Source organism: Suricata suricatta, chromosome 3 (assembly GCF_006229205.1).
Source record: "Suricata suricatta isolate VVHF042 chromosome 3, meerkat_22Aug2017_6uvM2_HiC, whole genome shotgun sequence".
Classification (NCBI taxonomy): domain Eukaryota; kingdom Metazoa; phylum Chordata; class Mammalia; order Carnivora; family Herpestidae; genus Suricata; species Suricata suricatta.
This window is the reverse complement of record NC_043702.1, coordinates 8,305,949-8,326,594: the sequence shown is the minus strand read 5'-3', so window position 1 is coordinate 8,326,594 and position 20,646 is coordinate 8,305,949. Positions and strand designations below refer to the sequence as shown.

Sequence of the window (20,646 nt, the reverse complement as noted above, 5' to 3'; positions counted from 1 at the left end):
TAAAAAGCTTCTGCAAGGCAAAGGAAACAATCAAGAAAACTAATAGGCAACTGACAGAATGGGAAAAGATAGTTGCAAATGACATATCAGGTAAAGGGCTAATATCGAAAATGTACAAGGAACACACCAAACTTAACAATCATAAAACAAATAATCCAGTGAAGAAATGGGCAGAAGATATGAACAGACACTTCTCCAAAGAGGACATTCAGATGGCCTACAGACACATAAAACGATGCTCAACATCACTCATCATCAGGGAAACACAAATCAAAACCACACTGAGATACCACCTCACACCAGTCAGAGTGGCTAAAATGAACAATTTATTTTTTTTAATTTATAATAGTTTATTGTCAAATTGGTTTCCATATAACACCCAGTGCCTCTCCCCACAAGTGCAATACCATTCCTAGTTAGGGATAAGTTTAATGAAAGATGTGTATGACTTCTTTATAAAAACTATAAACATTTCTAGACAAAATTAAGGAAAACCAAATAAATGGAGAGCTATATAATGTTAACAAATTGGAGTTCAATATTGTTAAGATATCAGTTGTTACCAAATTTATCTATAGGTTCAGTGCAAACCCTATAAAAATCCAAAAGACTTTTCTTGTAGAAATTGACAAATTGATTTTAAGAGACACTGGAAAACCAAAAGACCCAGAACAGCCAAGACAATTTTTATCTAATTGACTTTAAGACTTTCTATAAGCTGCAGTGTGCAAGCCAATACACTATTTGTCTATAAGGATAGACAAATAGATCAGTGGTACAGAATAGAAAATCCAGAAATAGATCTGTGCCTATAGTGTAAACTGCTTTGTGAATATTTTCATTAACTTTTGGTAGGCAAGAATTTCTTAGTACATTAAGGTTATTAACCAGAAGAAAAGAATTGATGGATTTGGCTTCATCAAAATTTTAAAAATTCTCCTCATCAAAACACATGGTTAAGCAAACCACAGACTGGAAGAAAATGTTCATAATGCATAAATCAAACAGTTCTTTCCATAATATAAAGCAAGCTGCTACACATCAGTAAGTAGTAAAAAATAACCCAACAATAGAAATGGGTCAAAGACTTGAACAGACATTTTACAAAAGAAGATGCATGAATTACCAATAAGTATATGAAGTGTGCTCAATGTCATTAGTCATTAAAGGAATAAAAATTGAAACTATCTAGAATACAACATCCTACACATGAAAGTGGCTAAAATTAGCAAAACTTTATCTAATAGACTCTGAAAAATAGTTTGGCAGATTCTAAAATAGCTAAGCATACACACATCATGACCCACTCCTAGTTATTTACACAAGAGAAATGAAAACATCATGCCACAAAAAAACATGTACAAGAACAGCAGCTTTATTCACACAAGTCTCAAACTGGAATCAATCTAAGCAGCCACCAACAGGAAAATGAATAAGCAGATTGTGGCAGGTCCACACAGTGGAATACCTTCAACAACAAAAAGGAACAAATTTCTACTCATCCAACAGCATGGATAATGAGCCAATGTCAGGCACAAAGCATACATGATGCATTATTATTCCATGTATATAAAATCCAGTAACAGGCTAAATTTACACAGGGTGATAGAAAAGTCAGCCATGTTTGCCTTCGAGAGGCTGCCTGGGTCCAGGGGGTCAGCTTGTAGGTTGAGAGGTTAGACATACACTGTTCTACTCACCATTTTAAAAATATCATGTAAGTTTCCAGCAATATGTCTCCCTTGTGATCTCCACTGCCTCTTCTGGGTTTTTCAGGACAAATGAGTTGCTTTTATGACCTCTGAGAGCATCCGTTACCTACAGCAGCAATTAGCATTCTCTGCCCACTTTTGTCTTATGGATTTCTATGGAAATCTCTCTTGTTCTCATTGCCCTCACATTCTCCTTGTGAGTGTGAATCCAATTTCTTTATTATCATTTTAGCAGGTCTTTTAATAAAAGACAAGACAAATGCTTCTTTTCAGTCTGTAGTCTGAACTGAAACATTGTTTTTTCAGGGATGTGACACAATAATGTGACATTATTATTTCCTGAGGCATGCTAAGTACTGAGAGGTGGCAATAATTCTCTTCTGGTTTGACAAAGAAAGCTTCTGAGTCTTCATGATACAAGATGTTGATTAAAACATTATTATCAGAGCAATAAAATGGTCAACGAAGAAATGGAATTACAAGCTCCAGTTTAAAATTACTTTCACAGGAAGCGTCTGTGATTCCTGAAATTCAGGTGCCTGAAAAGTTTCACTAGAACAAACAGATTTATATTAACACAAAGCAGGGCCAGATGTCCCAGAAGAAATGTTTGATATTCTTGTGGAATTATCAAATTATACTGTATCATATTATTATTAACTGTATCTTATCCTTTACAAACTAGTTTTAGAATATTAGCAGGATGGTATTTCTCTTAACAGCTATCTATATGTCATAAAGGGAACAGCTTGTTTTTCTTTCTGATATTGTTTTTCTTTTAGTTGTTAATTAGAGAGTATTTTCAAAGTTAGATTTTTATCCCATTGCTTTTCTTTTTTTCAGAATTGTTTTTATTTGAGTGTGGTTTATTCCATTGTTCTTCATTCCTCTGTTAACTCCATCTTACTTTGTTTAAATTTAATTTTTTTAATCACAAAAATATTTCAGATATGTGAAGATATGTTTACAATGATTTTGAACCAGGCAGACTGGAATAGACTTTTTCAATCCTACATTAAGTCTTTCTTAACCTTCATGCTTTCTTCATCATATCTTTGCTTATTGCTTTAACTCCATGTATTCTGTCTCTACTCAGGACCACTTAACTTATATATGTTAGTTCTTCACAGCTTATCTTTCATATGTAAATCTTACAGCCACCACAAGCATCTTCAAATCTTGATGACCATTTTCATATGGTATCTTTCCTTCCTAGGGTGTCTGCAGAAGACCTGAGCACCGATGATAGACTCATTTATGAGATTGTATTCAAACACTTCAAAAGACACAAGGTGGAGATTTCAAATGCAATAAAAAAGACATTTCCTTTTCTTGAGTGCCTCCGTGACCGTGAACTAATCACGAACAAAATGTATGAAGTAAGTGACATTTGTTATGTCACAATATGGTAAACTAGCCCTAAACGAAATTATATTTTGATACCCTGGACCCAAACATCAGCCACAACTGGCTGACTGAGGAGTCTCTTATGAGTGGGGGACCTTTCCAAGAATTGTTGCAAGTGTTTCCTATGAGGCAAAAAGTGAAAGGAGAATCAATCATCACCGGAGACTGCCCTGATCCTCACTTATGGAATGGAGCTCCATGGTGCCCACTGGAATTGGGCTGAATAGCACTGCAAATGGGCTGGATCTGAACCAGTAGTTCTCCAGAGATGTATAATGCCTTGTTGGAAGGCATAGAATATAGCATAAACAAAGAATTAAAAGTAATTTCAATGAATTGCTATATAACATAAATGAGTTAATTTAATAGAATCATAATTGACAAATATCATTTCAATCGACATCAGTTTGATTCCTTAGATCTGAGAAGATTAAAACATACACAAAACTGGTGTCCTGTTAGGACAAAATTTGGGAATTGATGATTGTTATTCTTTGCTCAGCAGTTTTTAGTTATTAGGGGTTTTTTTTCTTTTTCTCTTTTTCTCTTTCTTTTTTTTAATGGTACTTCTAGAGTTTTGATATTTGCGTTAATTTTAGAAGTAGGCATCATTGGAGATACAGAGATGCAAGTCCTTATTTTTTTAATGTTTATTTATTTTGAAAGAGAGAGAGAGAGAGAGAGAGAGAGAGAGAGAGAGAGAGAGAGAGAGAGAGAGAATGAGCAAGCACAAGCAGAGAAGAGGCAAAGAGAGAGGGACAGAGAGAATCCCAAGCAGGCTTCTTGCTGTCAGCACAGAGCCTGACTAGGAGCTAAATCTCATCAACTATGAGATCATGACCAGAACCGAAATCAAGAATTAGGCACTTAACTGACCAAGTCACCCCAGTACCCCAATTCAAGTATTCTCTTTGCCCTATGAATATGCTTTCTCTATTGCCATTTTCACAAAAGGGAAGAACTGTCACCTGCTTTCTTTGAGCTCTTCAAGGCCAAGTCAGTCCTAGGGAAGGGCAGGGATTGTCCATATAACAGAGTAACTGCTCATCAATTCTTAGTCTATTCTTAAAACATCTGGCCAGGTTCTTAAAGGGCTATATATCATTTAACTTTGAAACTGTTATTCTTCAAGGTTTCTCTCACATGTAATGTAAATGAAAGTGAGGAGATCAGTTTTACAAGTGAGTATTTTTAAGGAGGAAGGATTTATATACAAATATATAGAAATTCTAAAACTTTGTATGAGAAGGTACCTATGGAGGGAACTTGGAATACATTACCCATAAAATGACTTTCTGGGGCTCTTCTATAACTTGGAAGTCTGTATTTATATTTTCCCTATTCAATGTTTTTTAAGGATTGTCAAGACTCCTGTAGAAACCTGGTCCCTGTACAAAGAGTGGTGTATAACGTCCTCAATGAGCTGGAGAAGACATTTGACCTGCCACTTCTGGAAGCATTGTTCAGCGAGGTCAACATGCAAGAATACCCTGATTTAAATCATATTTATAAGAGCTTTGAAAATGGTAATTAGGCTTATTATCTACCTTTTGGTGTGCAGGGCCATTTTTTTTAAGATAGTTACATATTGAGCTACTCCAATATGCTACATAGTGCCTGGATCATGAACCTTCTCAAAGCTTATGGTATAATCTATATGGTACAACACCCACCTGGACGTCCATCTGCTTAATGAGGCATTTAGACTCACAGAATAACCAGAGCCAAACTGGCATCAGATTGACTTCAAAGGACAAACTACAGGAAATATAGCATCCCAACAGGCTGGTAGCAATTGTTCCTCTTCTGTGGGACTCCTTGCAGTGGTCCACACAGCAGTCCACTAAGGTGACTACTCCCCAACTCAGGTGTTAGCTTAGCTGTGGATAAAGGGTCCACCCTGGCTTATTAGCACCATGCCCATGGGTATCAATATCTCATGTAACAGTGCTTTAGTTGTAAGTTTCAGGGACCCCACAAGGGGACAAGGTGAGTTGTAAGTGTGACCACACTGAAGGAAGACCAAAGTGTGCTTTGTTGTCTCTAGATAATCCCTCCCAATCCACATGCACTTTACAGTCCTTTTTAGCCCTAAACTAGGACTAAACTAGGGTTTAAAATTTTTTAATGTTTATTTTATTTTTGAGAGAGATACACAGAGTGCAAGTAGAGGAGGGGTAGAGGGAGAGAGGGAGACATAGAATCTGAAACTGGCTCCAGGCTTTCAGCACAGAGCCCAATGTGGGGCTTGAACTTACAAACCATGAGATCATGACCTGAGCTGAAGTCAGATGCTTAACCAACTGAGCCACCCAGGCACCCCTGAACTAGGTTTTTTTTTAATGTTTTATTTATTTTGATACAAAGAGAGACAGAGCATGAGGGGGGGGGGGCAGAGAGAGAGAAGGAAACACAGAACCGGAAGCAGGCTCCAGGCTCTGAGCTAGCTGACAGCACAGCGTCTGATGCGGGGCTCGAACCCACAAACGTGAGATCTTACCTGAGCCGAAGCCGGAGGCTTAACTGACTGAGCCACCCAGGCGCCCCTAAACTAGGTTTTAAGTAGGCTGATGTTGGCCTAACAACACAGAAGAAGAACCACCTTGGTTAGGTTTCCAGAGTAATGATCCAGAAAGTCAACCCAAGGTCAAATTTACCCTTGAAGAAGGAGAAAATTTTAAAAAAATTTTAATGTTTATTTATTTTTGAGAGAGAGAGACAGACAGACAGACAGAGTGTGAGCATGGGAGGGACAGAGAGAGAGGAGTCACAGAATCTGAAGCAGGCTCCAGGCTTGGAGCTGTCAGCACAGAGCCTGAAATAGGGCTTGAACCTACAAATCATGAGATCATGACCTGAGCCAAAGTTGGACTCTCAACTGACTGAGCTACCCAGGTGCCCTGGAGAATTGATTTTATTAAGTCTTTCTCCACAAGGGGTGAAATAAAAATTATTCAAATCATCACAAAACCAAAATGCTCTGCCAGATGTTCTACAAAACTAAAGGTTTGATTCTCAATTTTTTTCCCTAGGAAGTCATGATTTTTATCTTATTTTTTAAATAATTTTAATTTATTTTAAGGTTTGCAAGAGTTAAGAGAATGTGTGTGTGTGTGTGTGTGTGTGTGTGTGTGTCTATAATTTTTTTACTTGCCTAGAAAACCTTTGATTTCAACACAGTTAGGTGTCAGTGGAGTTCTCCAAATAAAGGATAAAGACATCATAAGAAGGCTCACGTGTCCTGAGGAGGGCTGGCATTATGGTATCAGGCATGGAGTGTCCAAGGGTCCAGTGTGTCTTCAAAACAAAGACAAACTTGATTTGTCTCAGAGAGTGAGAAGTAGACTGTGGAGCTGATTGTGAGAGATAAGTTTGAAGAAGATTTTGGGAAGTCTAGCAAAGAAAGCTAAGCAACTGTAAGTTTATTAATAGGCAATAGATATCAACAGTTTTATAAGCAAGGAAAAAATTTAAAAGCAGATATAAAGCATGTGGTTTGTTGATTTGTGTCAACAGTAACCTTATCTAATTAAGAACAATAATTTCTACAGCAAATCAGTATGGTTAGAAATGCAATAAAGAAATTAAATACCTAATCAGAAATTTCAAGTTAGTATTGTATTTGCAACCAGGATGCCCTGTGCCATGGAATACAGGGAATGGCAGTTACCTGTAAACTGCTTGCATCTTGGGGGCTCTGATCCTCTTCGTGAACTGCAGGGACCCCCCTTTCCAGGTTCACTGTCCACATCACAGTGTTAGGTTCCAGGGCTCCTCGAGCTGGGGTGACCCACACCTACACTTGCTGCCACCCACCTGACCCTGCAAAAGTGACAGCTGTCACCTCCTGGACCCTGTTGTACCCAAGAGCTATGGGTCAATGACCCAAGGCCAAGAATCTGGGGGCTGTGGCCCTGGTGTGGCACCCTCTCCTGTTGCCCAGTCCCCACCTTTATCTGGTGCTCAGAGGCCCCTGAGTCCCCATGGAACCCTTCACACACAGGCCCCCTCCACCTTTCCCTTTGTTCTCTGTTACTTTCCACCTGGTTTTGCCAGGATCTGAGGCCAGGTCCTGGGATGACAAAGCATCTGTGGCTCCCACCATCCAGTGGAACTCACCCCAACTGGTGCTGCCCCAAGAGGACCTCCTGCCATTGGCCCTGGGGCAGCATGTGCCCTCCTCCCTGACATCTCCTCTTCCCTGGACCCTCTATAGACACACCTCCCCCAAGGCTTCCTGGTTGATTTCTTCCCTCCCGCATATGCTGGGTCACCTGCAGGCAAAGGCACTGGGCTGGTGTCCCAGCCTCCCGAGCCCCTGAGGTGAGCATCTGTGGTCTTCATCCAGCACGGCAATCTGGTCCATGCTCAGAGCTGCAGAGTGTCCTTGGTTCCTGGGATCTGGGCCCCTGGGAAGTCTATCTCATTCCTCCTGGTGTCCTTTTCTTTGTATCTTTAGGAAGCTCCCACCTTCCCTGCCCCAACCCTCCTCTTGTCTAGCAGCATCTTTAAAGTAACTGGGCCTTCTTTTTCATACCCAGGGATCTCTGCAGGAGCCTAGCTCATCTCCCAAGCAAATCCCTGGTTTTCCCTTTCAGTTTGAACAGCTCAGAAATACATTTCAGTCCTTTTATTTATTTTGAGACACACTTTTCCTGGCCATCCACAAATTCTTTTACAAGGCTAACAGGATCATGATGTTTTCCTTTATCCTTATATTGGAAGGGTTCCTTTCTGTGTGAGAAACATAGACTCACTTGCTGGGGGTTCTCTTTTCTATCCCAGGGATGATGGATGAACTTTACAAAGAGGATCAGAGTCATTGAGCTTGAAATGACCTGAGGGTTAGGAGTTGGTAACTGTGTAATAATGAGGTGTTGTTCCTGATCTCTGATGGGGATCCCTAATTGCCTCCTCTGTCTCCCTTTCTTCAGCAATCCAAGAAAAACTTAGTTACCAAGAAAGTGATGGAGAAGAGGTGGTGAAGAGTCCTAATATCCAACTGAGCCTTGAACAAGGTGATTGTAACTTGATAAACATTGATTCTCATCTGCAAAGAAGAAAAGGAGAAAAGAACTCAGGCCTGAGTCCTGAGTGGATTTGGGGAATCGGGGAAGAAATGTTAAGGACCAAGGAGAAGGCAAGGAGTGGTATTTGTGTGAGCATCTAACCAGAGGCCAAATCCTGGAGGAGTAGCTATGACAAGAGACTATTGGTCCAATAACCAAGATGAAGGGACAGAAACCCAACTTGTCAGTAAACCAGATTTAAGCAGATTAACTACCAGGAAGTAATTGTGATCTAGAAAGTCCCCTATAAGAGAAGATCGATGTAAAGCGGGGAAGGGCTAAGAACTGGGCCCCTGGTCAACGTTAAATGATAGCAGATGGGACCAGTTTCAATGTGGGGGATGCTGTTCAAGAGCCCAGATAGTCAAAGAGAAGGCCAGTCACATAGAGAAAAGAGGAAGTAGGAGAGAGGCAGAGGTGAAGATGTGGGTAATTTGAGAGAGAGAAGGAGGGGAAATGAAAACAGGAAAGGAAGGGTTAAAAGACACAATAGAAATAACCATGTTATTTTTTTAAAGCTTATTTATTCATTTTGTGAGAGAGAGAGAGAGAGAGAACGAGCATGTGCAAGCATGGGGAGGGGAGATGGGAGCAGAGAGAGAAGAGAGAATCCCAAGCAGGCCCAACACAGGGCTTGATCTCACAAACCATGATCATAACCTGAGCCAAATTCAAGAGTCAACACTTAACTGACTGAGCCACCCAGGTGCCCCAAAATAACCATGTTACTAACACCTCACTGATGAAACATTTGCTCTGACAGTTGTAGGTTTGTAGCCTGACCGTACTCAGGCTGCCATTGGAGGTTAGCCTTGCTTATGTGCCCATTTTGCAGACCCTGTGTGTAGTTGGCCAGGAGTCAGATAAGCACGGATGAACCCAGGCATTTTGAATCCAGAGCCTGTGTGTGTGTGTGTGTGTGTGTGTGTGTTGATGGAAGTAAAATTCACATAACATAAAATTAACCATTTTAAAGTATATAGTTTAGTGATTTTTTAGTGCATTCAGAATGTTGTGCAACTATTATGTCGCCTTAGTTCCAACACGTTTGGATCACCTTAGAAGGATGATCCAGTCACTCCCTATGCCCCTCTTTCTGAGCCTCTGGCAACCACTAATCCAGTTTCTGTCTCTTTGGATTTACCTACTCTAGACATTTCATGTAAATGGAATCATACAAGTATGGACTTTGTGTCTGGCTTCTTTCACTCAATGTAATGTTTCTGAAGTTCATGTTGTAGCATGAATCAGTCCTTCATTCCTTTTTATTAGTGGTTAACATTCCCTTGGATGGATATATAACATTTTGCTCATTCATTCATGAAACAATGGTTGTTTCTATCTTTTGGCTATGACAGAGCCTGCATTAATAACCCTGTACTGCCATTCCAGTAATCTAATGAAAAAGACAGAGACATGAGACAAAAATTGGAAAATATATGCCGAGAAAGATGCAGAAAAAAAATACCAAGAATGGGAGAATCAGACACAAAATCCTCATGGAAAGACCAGTGAGATGGACTGAACAAATGGGAAGAGGGAGAGTGTGGAGGGAGAGGAGGTAGGGACAAAGCCTCAGAACTTTGTAAGAACCCAGGTAAGGCTGCAGGTCAAGGGCGACTCTGGCAACAAAGGTAGGTTCACTGTGGCCATGAGAGTCAGGATAAACCACCACCAGTTATTCAAGTACCTCATGTGGGACCCTCAGTGAGGTGGTCTAGACAAGGCCCTCTTAGCCCGGGATGCAGCTGACCCCAGACCTCCACTCTGCGGACTGGGGTGTGACTACAAGAGTTGTGTGGGATCTGCCAAGTCCACATGTTCTCTGTATTGATACCCGGTGGGGATCATCAACTCTTACTTTATTAAAAAAAAGGGGGGGGGGTTAGGGGAGAACAGCAGAGACCATACTTCAGTTTCTGAAGTAAACTTTCAATTTCTTCCCCTTAGGGACTGGTGAAAACTCATATCGAAGCCTGACCTGGTCATGCCCACAATCTTCATCTTACAATGGTCTGTTCCTGTTGACTGTATTCTGTGATCCTTTGCTGTTCTTGTACCATTCTGGAATGTGCTAGCAGGGAGGGGGCGCTGCTTCTTTGTATCACTGACTGCCCAGAATGTCCATCTTCTGCAATTTCTCCAAGAAATTCCTGAAGTGTTTGCCCTCAGATTCATTCTTTACCTTCCCCTTTTATGCTCTGCCCTCTATCTCTGGCACCGGCCTCTGTGGACTCACTTGCCAGCTCCCTTTGTTGCTGGCTTCCTGTTGAGTTCTAGACATGGGGCACTAACAAGAGATCAGAGAGTAGGAACAAGGGAGAAGTTGGATATTTCCCCATCGTTGCATTGGTCCATAATTCTGGCAGTGGCTGCATCTCACCCATGATATCACTTCCCACCACGCAGGCTAGCCAGTGTCCAGCTTCAATCCACCAGTGATCCTGGCCTCTGGATCAGGCCCTCTCACAGCTTACTGTTAAATATTCTTCCAGACCCTGCATTCTTCTATTTGGACTTTTTAGCTCTTCCATAAGCTGCATAACCAACCCCCTGGATTAAATTTGCCTCTGCTGTAAAAGCTTAGAGTGACTTGTATTTTCTTGTTGGGCCCTGGTTGATACAGAAGGAAAATAAAATATCTATGAATCAAAAATGGTTTAGGTACAACCCCACCTGAAAATGGACTCTCGGAGAGCCTCTGTGAAACAGAACAGATAAACACAAACAGAAAAGATTCAACCAGTGACAAAAATGATGCCATAGAAAGTGAACAAGCAAATAAAGAGTGTGCCCAAGAGTCTGAGCCAGAAGGTAAGACTGTTTGCCTGGGTTTGCCTGAGCATAGCGGGGCCATGCAGGTGGCAGAGAATGGAGTCTTGCACAATCCATGGAAACAACTATTAACAAAGAAGGGGAAACTCATGGAGACACAGAAGGGGCAGTAATGGAGCCTAATATATTAATGGGAGAGGCCTAGAGGAAGAAAAGTTAAGAAGGACTAACAAAGAAACAAAGGGTGGAATTTTGCAGTACCTTATCAGGCAAGAGAGACAGAAAGAAAAGTTAAAAGAAGTCAGGGAGACACTGGCCACAGAATCATTGAAGTATGAACACTTTTATGGGGTGAAGGTGGCAATATATGCAGACAAACTATAAATAGAAACATGAGAGGAAATGAGAAGTCAGGTGATATATAAAATGGAAATTAGCAGAATAGGCTCTGTTGGGTCTCAGCTGTGGTCTTTTTTATCCTCAGAGTCCTGTGAACAAGCACCTATCCAAGTGAATAATGGAGATATAACAGAAGAGACACCCAGCACATCGCCCTGTGATGGAGAAAGTAATTATTACTTTTCTTACCAGTGTTCAAATTCTATCCTTGTTTTTCTATGAGAGCAAAAGCTTTCCTTTTTTCTCTTTATACCAACCATCTCCCTGGCCTTAACACCCAAGACCCACAGCCTCTGGCTACTTTTAAGTCATGTGAGATGCAAGTGGGAAAGAGAGCTCAGCTCTTTAATAGAGGGAATGTCCTGAGAAGAGAATGCAAGGAGAGAAAATATGAAAAAGTGAACTGAGGAACACTGAGTGGGAAAGTAGATGAACAACATAGGTTTTAGGTAAATTGACATGGAATCCAAATAGTTCCATTTTGTGGAGTTGGTGAAAAGGAGTACGTTATAACTTGCTTTTCAGAAGTTGTGACAGAAACATGGAAGCCATGCATGATGCTGCTGGTCATATTTGTGACCACGAAAGCCCTGGTGAAAGACTTTTAGAAAAAAAGTGACAGATGAAGGGACTTGGAGCAGGGTACAGTGGCACAGGGGGAGAACATTGATGATGACTGGAATGCTTGAGATGAGAAAGATGAATAGAAAGAAAAAACCAACATAGAAGAGGCACTTTAATAATTAAGAAACAAAGACAGGATAGGAGAAAGTAGGAAATGTAACAGAGGATGGATACACTGAAAAATCAGGTAGAGAACAGCAGGGCCAGTTCCAGGGGGAGGCAGAAGGCCCTGGGCACTGGGAAACAGTGACCAAAAATGTTGAGAAAAAGAGTATGATAGATAAATATACAGAAGGAAACGAATACTAATAAATAGAGAAAATGGGAGGAGGCACAAAGAGAACTATGTAGAGGATGAGTTAAAATACCATAAGTGAAAAACAGGTAAAGGGGCCAAATGAGGAGAGAGGAGACAAATAAAGACATTGTCTAAATTGAAGAGACAGTCACTGGAAAGAAAGCCCAAAGGGCTCTTACTAAAACCATTGAGAAGGGTAGGGTGTCTGCAATGGCCAAAATGGCCCTTGAACCCCCTCAGATAAAAATAGGCATCTACCTAGACATTTAATTTCTCCATGGCTTCTGTCACCATCTGTGATCTATGTATTACTACACACACATCTCTGATCCAGACCTGCTTTCTAGATTGATCCCTACCAAGTGCCTGAAGACTTGTATTCAAAGATCTGAAAGCTGTCTCTGTTTGGAGGCTGTATCAGTTATCTATTGCTGTGTAACAAGCAGTCCCCAAATTCAGTGGATTAAAACAACTGTGACTTTATTTGCCACTTTTGTCAATTCCAACTTTAATATGTCCAGCTTGCTCATTTCTCTCCATATCCAGAATGCTCACTCTAATCCAAATTCCTATCACTTTTCACCTCAAACAGAGGATGTCTCTTGCTGGCCTCCCTCCTCCTGGCTTGCTCCACTCAGATCCATTCTCCACACTTCAGCCCAACGGGCATTTCAAAAATGCAAACCAGTTCATATGTCTTTCCTATATAAATCCAGAGTCCTCTTTTGGACCTCAGCATGAGATCAATACTTAGTATGGAATATTGAAGGATACCTCCCATGCAGTTGTATATTCACACCTCACTCTCCCTCACACCAAGTTCTCACCACACTAAATTCCATTTCTCTACTTGGATTTCCCAAGCTCTTTCAATTATTATATCTCAGCCTTTACACAAGCTTTTGGAAAATAGTTTGGAATACTCTTTCAAAGTTGAAAATGCACATAGCCTATGACTCAGCAATTACATTTCTCAGCAGAAACCAATAGAAACGCACACTATGTTCAAAAAATAGAAGAAACACATATAAGGGCTGCACTGCTAATAATAGCCAAAATCTTGAAATGGCACAAGTACATATTCTATGGTTTATTTTTAATGGGTTATTTCTACAGTGGAATACTATTCATCAGTGAAAAGAGTAAAATCAATACAGAGGACTGTCACACACATAATGTTGAGAAAGGAATGCGAATTGCTCCACCCCTCCTAAATGACAGAGAGACCAAGAGAGAGCAAATAGGAGAGAAGGGGCATGGTTCTATTTATACAAACCTATGAATACTTTGGAACTGGCAAAATTAATTATCAGTGGAATTAATAATCAAAGTGGTGATTAATTTGAGTTACATGATGGAGACAATTAGTGGGAGGTATCACTGAGAGGCGTCTGGGGTGTTACTAATCTTCTATTTCTTGACCCAAGTGACAATTATCCAGATACGCTCACTTCATTATGATTCAAGATTTATGATTTACTCATTTTCACAGATGTACCTTATACTGAAAATGTAATTTTAATTTTAACTTTTTTTGTTTACTTATTTTAGACAGAGTTTGTGTGTATGAGCAGGGAAAGACAATGAGAGAGAGAGAGGGAGAGAGAGAAGCCCAAGCTGACAGCACATAGCCTGATGCACAGCTCAAACTCATGAACTGTGAGATCATGCCCCCAGCTCAAATCAAGAGTTAGAGGCTTAGCTGACTAAGCCACCCAGGTGCCCCAATATACTTGTTATTTTTAAAAGAGCAAAAAGTAATTTGTCAAAAGATGGGGAGAAAAAATAAAAATAAAGAACCTTCAAAACCAGAATCCAGAGAGGCACAGAGGAAGGGACACAGTAAAGCAGCAGGAAAGGAGAGGGGTAGGGGCGAAGCTTCACTCCTGCAGTGAATTTACAGGGAGAGGGACTTATCAATAGTAGGGAAGGGTGTTTACTCCCTTTGGGGAAACAAATGAAAATTCTTCATTCATTACAATTTGATCCAGGAGTAGAGCTACCAGACCATGAGATCCAAATAAATTCTTGTTCTGTATATCTGGTGGACATAAAGAAGGAAAAGCCATTTTTTAACTTGACAATTGATCAGCAAGCCCAAGCAAGGACCAACTGTAACCAGGCATCCGACATAATAGGTAAGTGTGTGTAATGTGAGTCACAAGTTCCAGGAAAGAGTCTGGGACATGTCAGCAAGGTCCATCAAGGCAGTCCAGGTGACCTTGGATGGAGGCAAGGGGGGAGGAACCAGCACTGTAGGCAGTGAGTAATTGGAAAAATACCAAAAGACAGAAATGGTAGGTTTAAGTATTAATGTATGGGAGACTATTTCTAAAGCAAAAGAAGAAAGTATGGGGGTAGAAGTTGAAGAAAAGGGGAAAAAGAGAGTCAAGATATTCACAAGAGGAGATGAAAGACAAAGAGAGGTATAAAGAGATATCATTACCAGAAAGAGAGGTCTAAGTAGGGGAAATGGTCAGAGCCAAGAGGAAGGTAAAGAAGTAAATTGGGGGGAAAAATAGAGGTAACAAAAGGGCAGGGGTAGGGCAAAGCTGCCCTTTCTGCATGAATTCCACCACCTTTGGTTTAGGACCTGGAGCAGCCTGCAAGTCATACACATCCAAGAACAGACCAGGGTGCCTCTAGTTAACTTAGCGTCTAGGACTTCCTAGTGCTCTTTTGCAGTGATGCCTGCTCTGTGTAATCATTGGTTCCACCTGCAACTAAAGGATTTTGCTCTTCTGTGTAGTGATCAGCAGTGACTCCTCAGAATCCAGTGATGTAGACGAGCCCCCAGAAGCCTCCACGTCAGCACTGGAAAATGGGCTTGGTAAGGAAGTGGGAAACAGGCTTTGACTGCAAGAATCTGAATTAAGAATTACTGTTTGATGCATCTTATTCTGTGCCTATTCTGTATGAGATGTTCAGTTTATCCTGGAACCCCATTCTTTGCCTTTATTTTACTTACCTTTTTGGGAAATGCAGGGAGATAAGAAATAATATATATATACAAACACACACACCCATATATATACACACACACATATATAGATACACACACACACACACACACACACACACACACATATACATGGCCTATGAATTGATAGGTCCTATTTATCAAAACATGCACCCATATATTGATGATATAGTAGAAGGAAGCTTCAAAAATGATGATTTTGTTTTTTAAATTAGCTAGTTTCTATGCTTATAATGTGTTGGAATTATTCAGTGATTTCAGAAGGCTAAATATTCCTTTATTAGAAGATCGTATTGTCTTCTCATCACAAATTGTATCAAAAAAACAACAACTCATCCAGCTATCTAGTGTTAGCAGAACAAAGATTCAGATAAAGTACTCTGAAACCCAAAGTATCATTTTTGAGAGTTCTTCAGCAACTCATGGCATATATGATAATTTTTCAAAGGACTTTTGCAAATAACATCTTACTTTTAAATTTACAACAATCTTAAGGGATAAGAAGACTAGACATCGATATCCTTATTTTTAGAGAAAACACAGTCACATCGAGGTCTTCTACAAAGTCTCATGGAGAATTAAAGGGACCAACAAGACTAGCATCCTGGATTCTTGCATTTTTGTTTTGTAAAACACAGCTAAAAAAAATTATCAAAATGTTGTGTTTCCTCAATTCCATGGGTAGCAGAAGCTGTCCTAAGATTTGCAGCTCTTTAGTGCACAGATTGGTGATTCATTTTCCCTTTCTACTTTCTAGACCCAGAGGATATTAGAAACATGCCTATTTGGGAAAACATAATTGGAAAATACCTACGAACAAATAAAAATGTTACATGGTTGTGATATAACAAAAGAACAATAATTAAATGATATGTTCATTTTCATTGCTCACTATATCTATCAAAGTAAAATGTGCATTTCCTTCAATTTTTAAAAAATAATAGTTTATTGTCAACTTGGTTTCCATACAACACCCAGTGCTCTTCCCCACAAGTGCCCTCCTCCATTACCACCACTTCTTTTCCCCCTCTCCCTCCCCCTTCAACCCTCGGTTCATTTTCAGAATTCAATAGTCTGTCAAGTTTTGCGTCCCTCTCTCTCCCCAACTATCTTTCCCCCTTCCCCTCCCCATGGCCCTCCATTAGGTTTATCCTGTTCTCCTGTTAGACCTATGAGTGCAAACATATGATATCTGTCCCTCTCCACCAAACTTAATTTTGCTTAGCATGACACCCTCGAGGTCCATCCACTTTGCTACAAATGGCCATATTTCATTCTTTCTCATTGCCATGTAATACTCCCTTGTGGATATATATACCACTTCTTCTCGATCGACTCATCAGATGATGGACATTTAGGCTTTTTCCATGATTTTGGCTATTATTGACAGTGCTGATATGAACATTGGGGTACATGTTCCCCTATGCATCAGCACTTCTGTATCCCTTGGGTAAATCCCTAGCAGTGCTATTGCCGGGTCATAGGGGAATTCTATTGATGGTTTTTTGAGAAACCTCCACCCTGTTTTCCAGAGCGGCCGCACCAGTTTACATTCCCACCAACAGTGTAGGAAGGTGCCCGTCTCTCCTCACCCTCACCAGCATCTAGTCTCTAGATTTGTTCATTTTAACCACTCTGACTGGTGTGAGGTGGTATCTCAGTGTGGTTTTGATTTGTATTTTCCTGATGATGAGTGATGTTGAGCATCATTTCATGTGCCTGTTGGCCATCTGGATGTCCTCTTTGGAGAAGTGTCTGTTCATGTCTTCTGCTCATTTCTTCACTGGGTTATTTGTTTTTTGGTGTGGAGTTTGGTGAGTTCCTTGTAGGTTTTGGATACTAGCCCTTTATCTGATATGTCATTTGCAACTATCTTTTGCCATTCCATTGGTTGCCTATTAGTTTTCTTGATTGCATCCTTTGCAGTGCAGAAGCTTTTTATCTTGATGAGGTCCCAATAGGTCATTTTTGCTTTCATTTCCCTGCCTTTGGGGATGTGTTGAGTAGGAAATTGCTGCGGTTGAGATCAAGGAGGTTGTTTCCTACTTTCTCCTCGAGGGTTGTGATGGTTTCCTGTCTCACATTCAGGTCCTTCAGCCATTTTGAGTTTATTTTTGTGTGTGATGTAAGAGAGTGATCTAGTTTCATTCTTCTACATGTTGCTGTCCAGTTCTCCCAGCACCACCTGGTAAAGAGGCTGTCTTTTTTCCATCGGATACTCTTTCCTACCTTGTCAAAAATTAATTGGCCATATTTGTGGGCCCAGTTCTGGGTTCTCTATTCTATTTCATTGGTCTATGTGTCTGTTTTTGTGCCAATACCATACTGTTTTGATGATCACAGCTTTGTAGTAGAGGCTAAAGTCTGGGATTGTGATGCCTCCCGTTTTGGTTTTCTTCTTCAATATAACTTTGGCTAATCGGGGTCTTTTGTGGTTCCATATGAATTTGAGGATAGCTTGTTCTAGCTTTGAGAAGCACGTTGGTGCAATTTTGATGGGGATTGCATTGATTGTGTAGATTGCTTTGGGTAGTAATGACGTTTCACAATGTTTATTCTTCCGATCTATAAGCATGGAAGGTTTTTCCATTTATTGGTGTCTTCTTCGATCTCTTTCATAAGTTTTCTATAGTTTTCATCATATAGGTCTTTTACATCCTTGATTAGGTTTACTCCTAGGTATTTTATGTTTTTTCATTCAATTGTGAACGGGATCAGTTTCTTGATTTCTCTTTCCACTGCTTCATTATTGGTGTATAGAAATGCAACTGATTTCTGTACATTGCTTTTGCACCCTGCAACTTTACTGAATTCATTGATTAGTTGTAGGAGGTTTCTGATACAGTTGATTGGGTTTTCAATGTAGAGTATCATGTCATCTGCGAAAAGTGAAAGTTTGACCTCTTCTTTGCCAATTCTGATGCCTTTTATTTCCTTTTGTTGTCTGATTGATGATGCTAAGACTTCCAGAACTATGTTAAACAACAGTGGTGAGAGTGGACATCCCTCTTGTGTTCCTGATCTCAGGGGAAAGCTCTCAGTTTTTCCCCATTGAGGATGATATTAGCTGTGGGCTTTTCATAAACTGCTTTTATAATGTTTAGGTAAGTTCCTTCTATTCCGACTTTCTCAAGGGTTTTTTATTAAGAAAGGGTGCTGTGTTTTGTCAAATGCTTTTTCTGCATCTATCTACAGGATCATATGATTTTTATCTTTTCTTTTGTTAATGTGATGTATCACATTGATGGATTTGTGAATATTGAACCAGCCCTGTAGCCCAGGAATGAATCCCACTTGATCATGATGGATAATTCTTTTTATATGCTGTTGAATTCGATCTGCCAGTATCTTGTTGTGTATTTTTGCATCTGTATTCATTAAGGATATTGGTCTGTAGTTCTCTTTTTTTCCTGGGTCTCTGTCTGACTTGGGTATCAACATGATGCTGGCTTCGTAGAGTGAGTTTGGAAGTTGTCCTTCTATTTCTATTTTTTGGAATAGTTTGAGAAGAATGGGTATGAGCTCCACTTTAAATGTCTGGTAGAATTCCCCTGGGAAGCCATCTGGCCCTGGACTCTTATTCATTGGGAGATTTTTGATAATGGATTCAATTTCTTCACTGGTTATCAGTCTATTCATGCTTTCTATTTCTTCCCATTTGAATTTTGGTAGTGTATGTGCATTTAGGAACTTGTCCATTGCTTCTGTGTTGTCCAGTTTGTTGGCATATAATATTTCATAGTAATCTCTGATGATTGCTTGTTATTCTAAGGGATTGATTGTAATAGATCCATTTTCATTCATGATTTTGTCTATCTGGGTGCTCTCTCTTTTCTTTCTAAGGAGCCTCACTAGAGGCTTGTCAATTTTGTTTATTTTTTCAAAGAACCAACTCTTGGTTTCATTGATCTGCTCAACTGTTTTCTTTTTGATTCTATATTGTTTATTTCTGCCCTGCTCTTTATTATTTCTTTTCTTCTGCTGGATTTGAGGTGCTCTTGCTGCTCCCTTTCTAGTTCCAGTAGGTGCTCTGTTAGATTTTGAATTTGCACTTCTTCTAGTTTGTTGAAATAGGCCTGGATCGCAATATACTTTCCTCTTAGCACTGCCTTTGCTGCATCCCAGAGATTTTGGATTGCTGTATTTTCATTTTCATTTCTTTTTAAACATTTTTTGATTTCCCCTCTAATTGCCTGATTAGCCCAATCATTCTTTAGTAGTGTGGTTTTTAACCTCCACAATTTTGGAGGTTTTCCAGGCTTTTTCCTGGGGTTAATTTCAAGTTTCATAGTATTGTGATCTGAAAGTGTGCATTGTATGATCTCTATTCGTTTATATTTATGGAGGGCTGCCTTATGCCCCAGTATGTGATCTATTTTGGAGAATGTGCCATATGCACTCGAGAAGAAGGTGAATTTCTAACATCAGGATGCAGAGTTCTAAATATATTTATCAGTTCCATCTGTTCCAATGTGTCGTTCAGGTCCATTGTTTCTTTAGTGATTTTCTGTCTGGTTGATCTATCCATTGCTGTCAACAGAGTATTAACGTCCCCTGCAATTAGCTCATTCTTATCAATAAGATTGTTTCTTTCTGTGATTAATTGTTTTATGTATTTGGGCACTTCCGAATTTGGGGCAAAGATGTTTATAATTGTTAGTTCTTCCTGATGGAGAGACCCTGTAATTATTAAATAATGTCCTTCTTCATCTTTTGTTACTGCCTTTACTTTAAAGTCCAGTTTGTCCAATATAAGTATTTCTACCCTGGCTTTCTTTTGGCGTCCAGTTGCATGCATGGTAGATATTTCTCTATCCCCTTACTTTCAATCTGGAGGTGTCTTCAGGTCTAAGGTGAGTTTCTTGTAGACAGCAAACAGATGGATTTTGGTTTTTGATCCATTCTGCTACCCTGTATCATTTGACTGGAGCAGTCATTCCATTGACATTCAGTGTTATTAATGAAAAATGTGGGTTTACATAAAAACCCTTGAGGAAAAAGCAGGAAATAGCCTCCTAGACCTCAATCCCAGCAATTTCATCCTCGACACATCCCCAGAGGCAAGGGAATCAAGAACAAAAATGAACTACTGGGACCTCATCAAGATAAAAAGCTTCTGCAAGGCAAAGGAAACAATCAAAAAAAATAGTAGGCAACCAACAGAATGGGAAAAGATAGTGGCAAATGGCATATCAGATAAAGGGCTAGTATCCAAAATATACAAGGAGCTCACTAAACTCCATACATGAAAAATGAATGATCCAGTGAAGAAATGGGCAGAAGACCTAAATAGACACTTCTCCAAAGAGGACATCCAGATGGCCAACAGGCACATGAAACGATGCTCAGTGTCACTCATCATCAGAGAAATTCAAATCAAAA

General features: G+C 40.0%; 1 protein-coding gene across 1 annotated transcript in view; it reads left to right on the top strand.

Moving 5' to 3' along the window:
* Positions 1–20,646, top strand: part of SP100 (SP100 nuclear antigen) — a 94,402-nt gene that overhangs the window by 25,906 nt on the left and 47,850 nt on the right. Inside the window, exons 2-9 of the mRNA XM_029932872.1 lie at positions 2,929–3,091; positions 4,477–4,645; positions 8,054–8,137; positions 10,139–10,201; positions 10,853–11,002; positions 11,448–11,531; positions 14,276–14,422; positions 15,034–15,114. Coding sequence (XP_029788732.1) covers positions 2,929–3,091; positions 4,477–4,645; positions 8,054–8,137; positions 10,139–10,201; positions 10,853–11,002; positions 11,448–11,531; positions 14,276–14,422; positions 15,034–15,114 — 941 coding nt within the window. The remainder of the gene's footprint in view (positions 1–2,928; positions 3,092–4,476; positions 4,646–8,053; positions 8,138–10,138; positions 10,202–10,852; positions 11,003–11,447; positions 11,532–14,275; positions 14,423–15,033; positions 15,115–20,646) is intronic.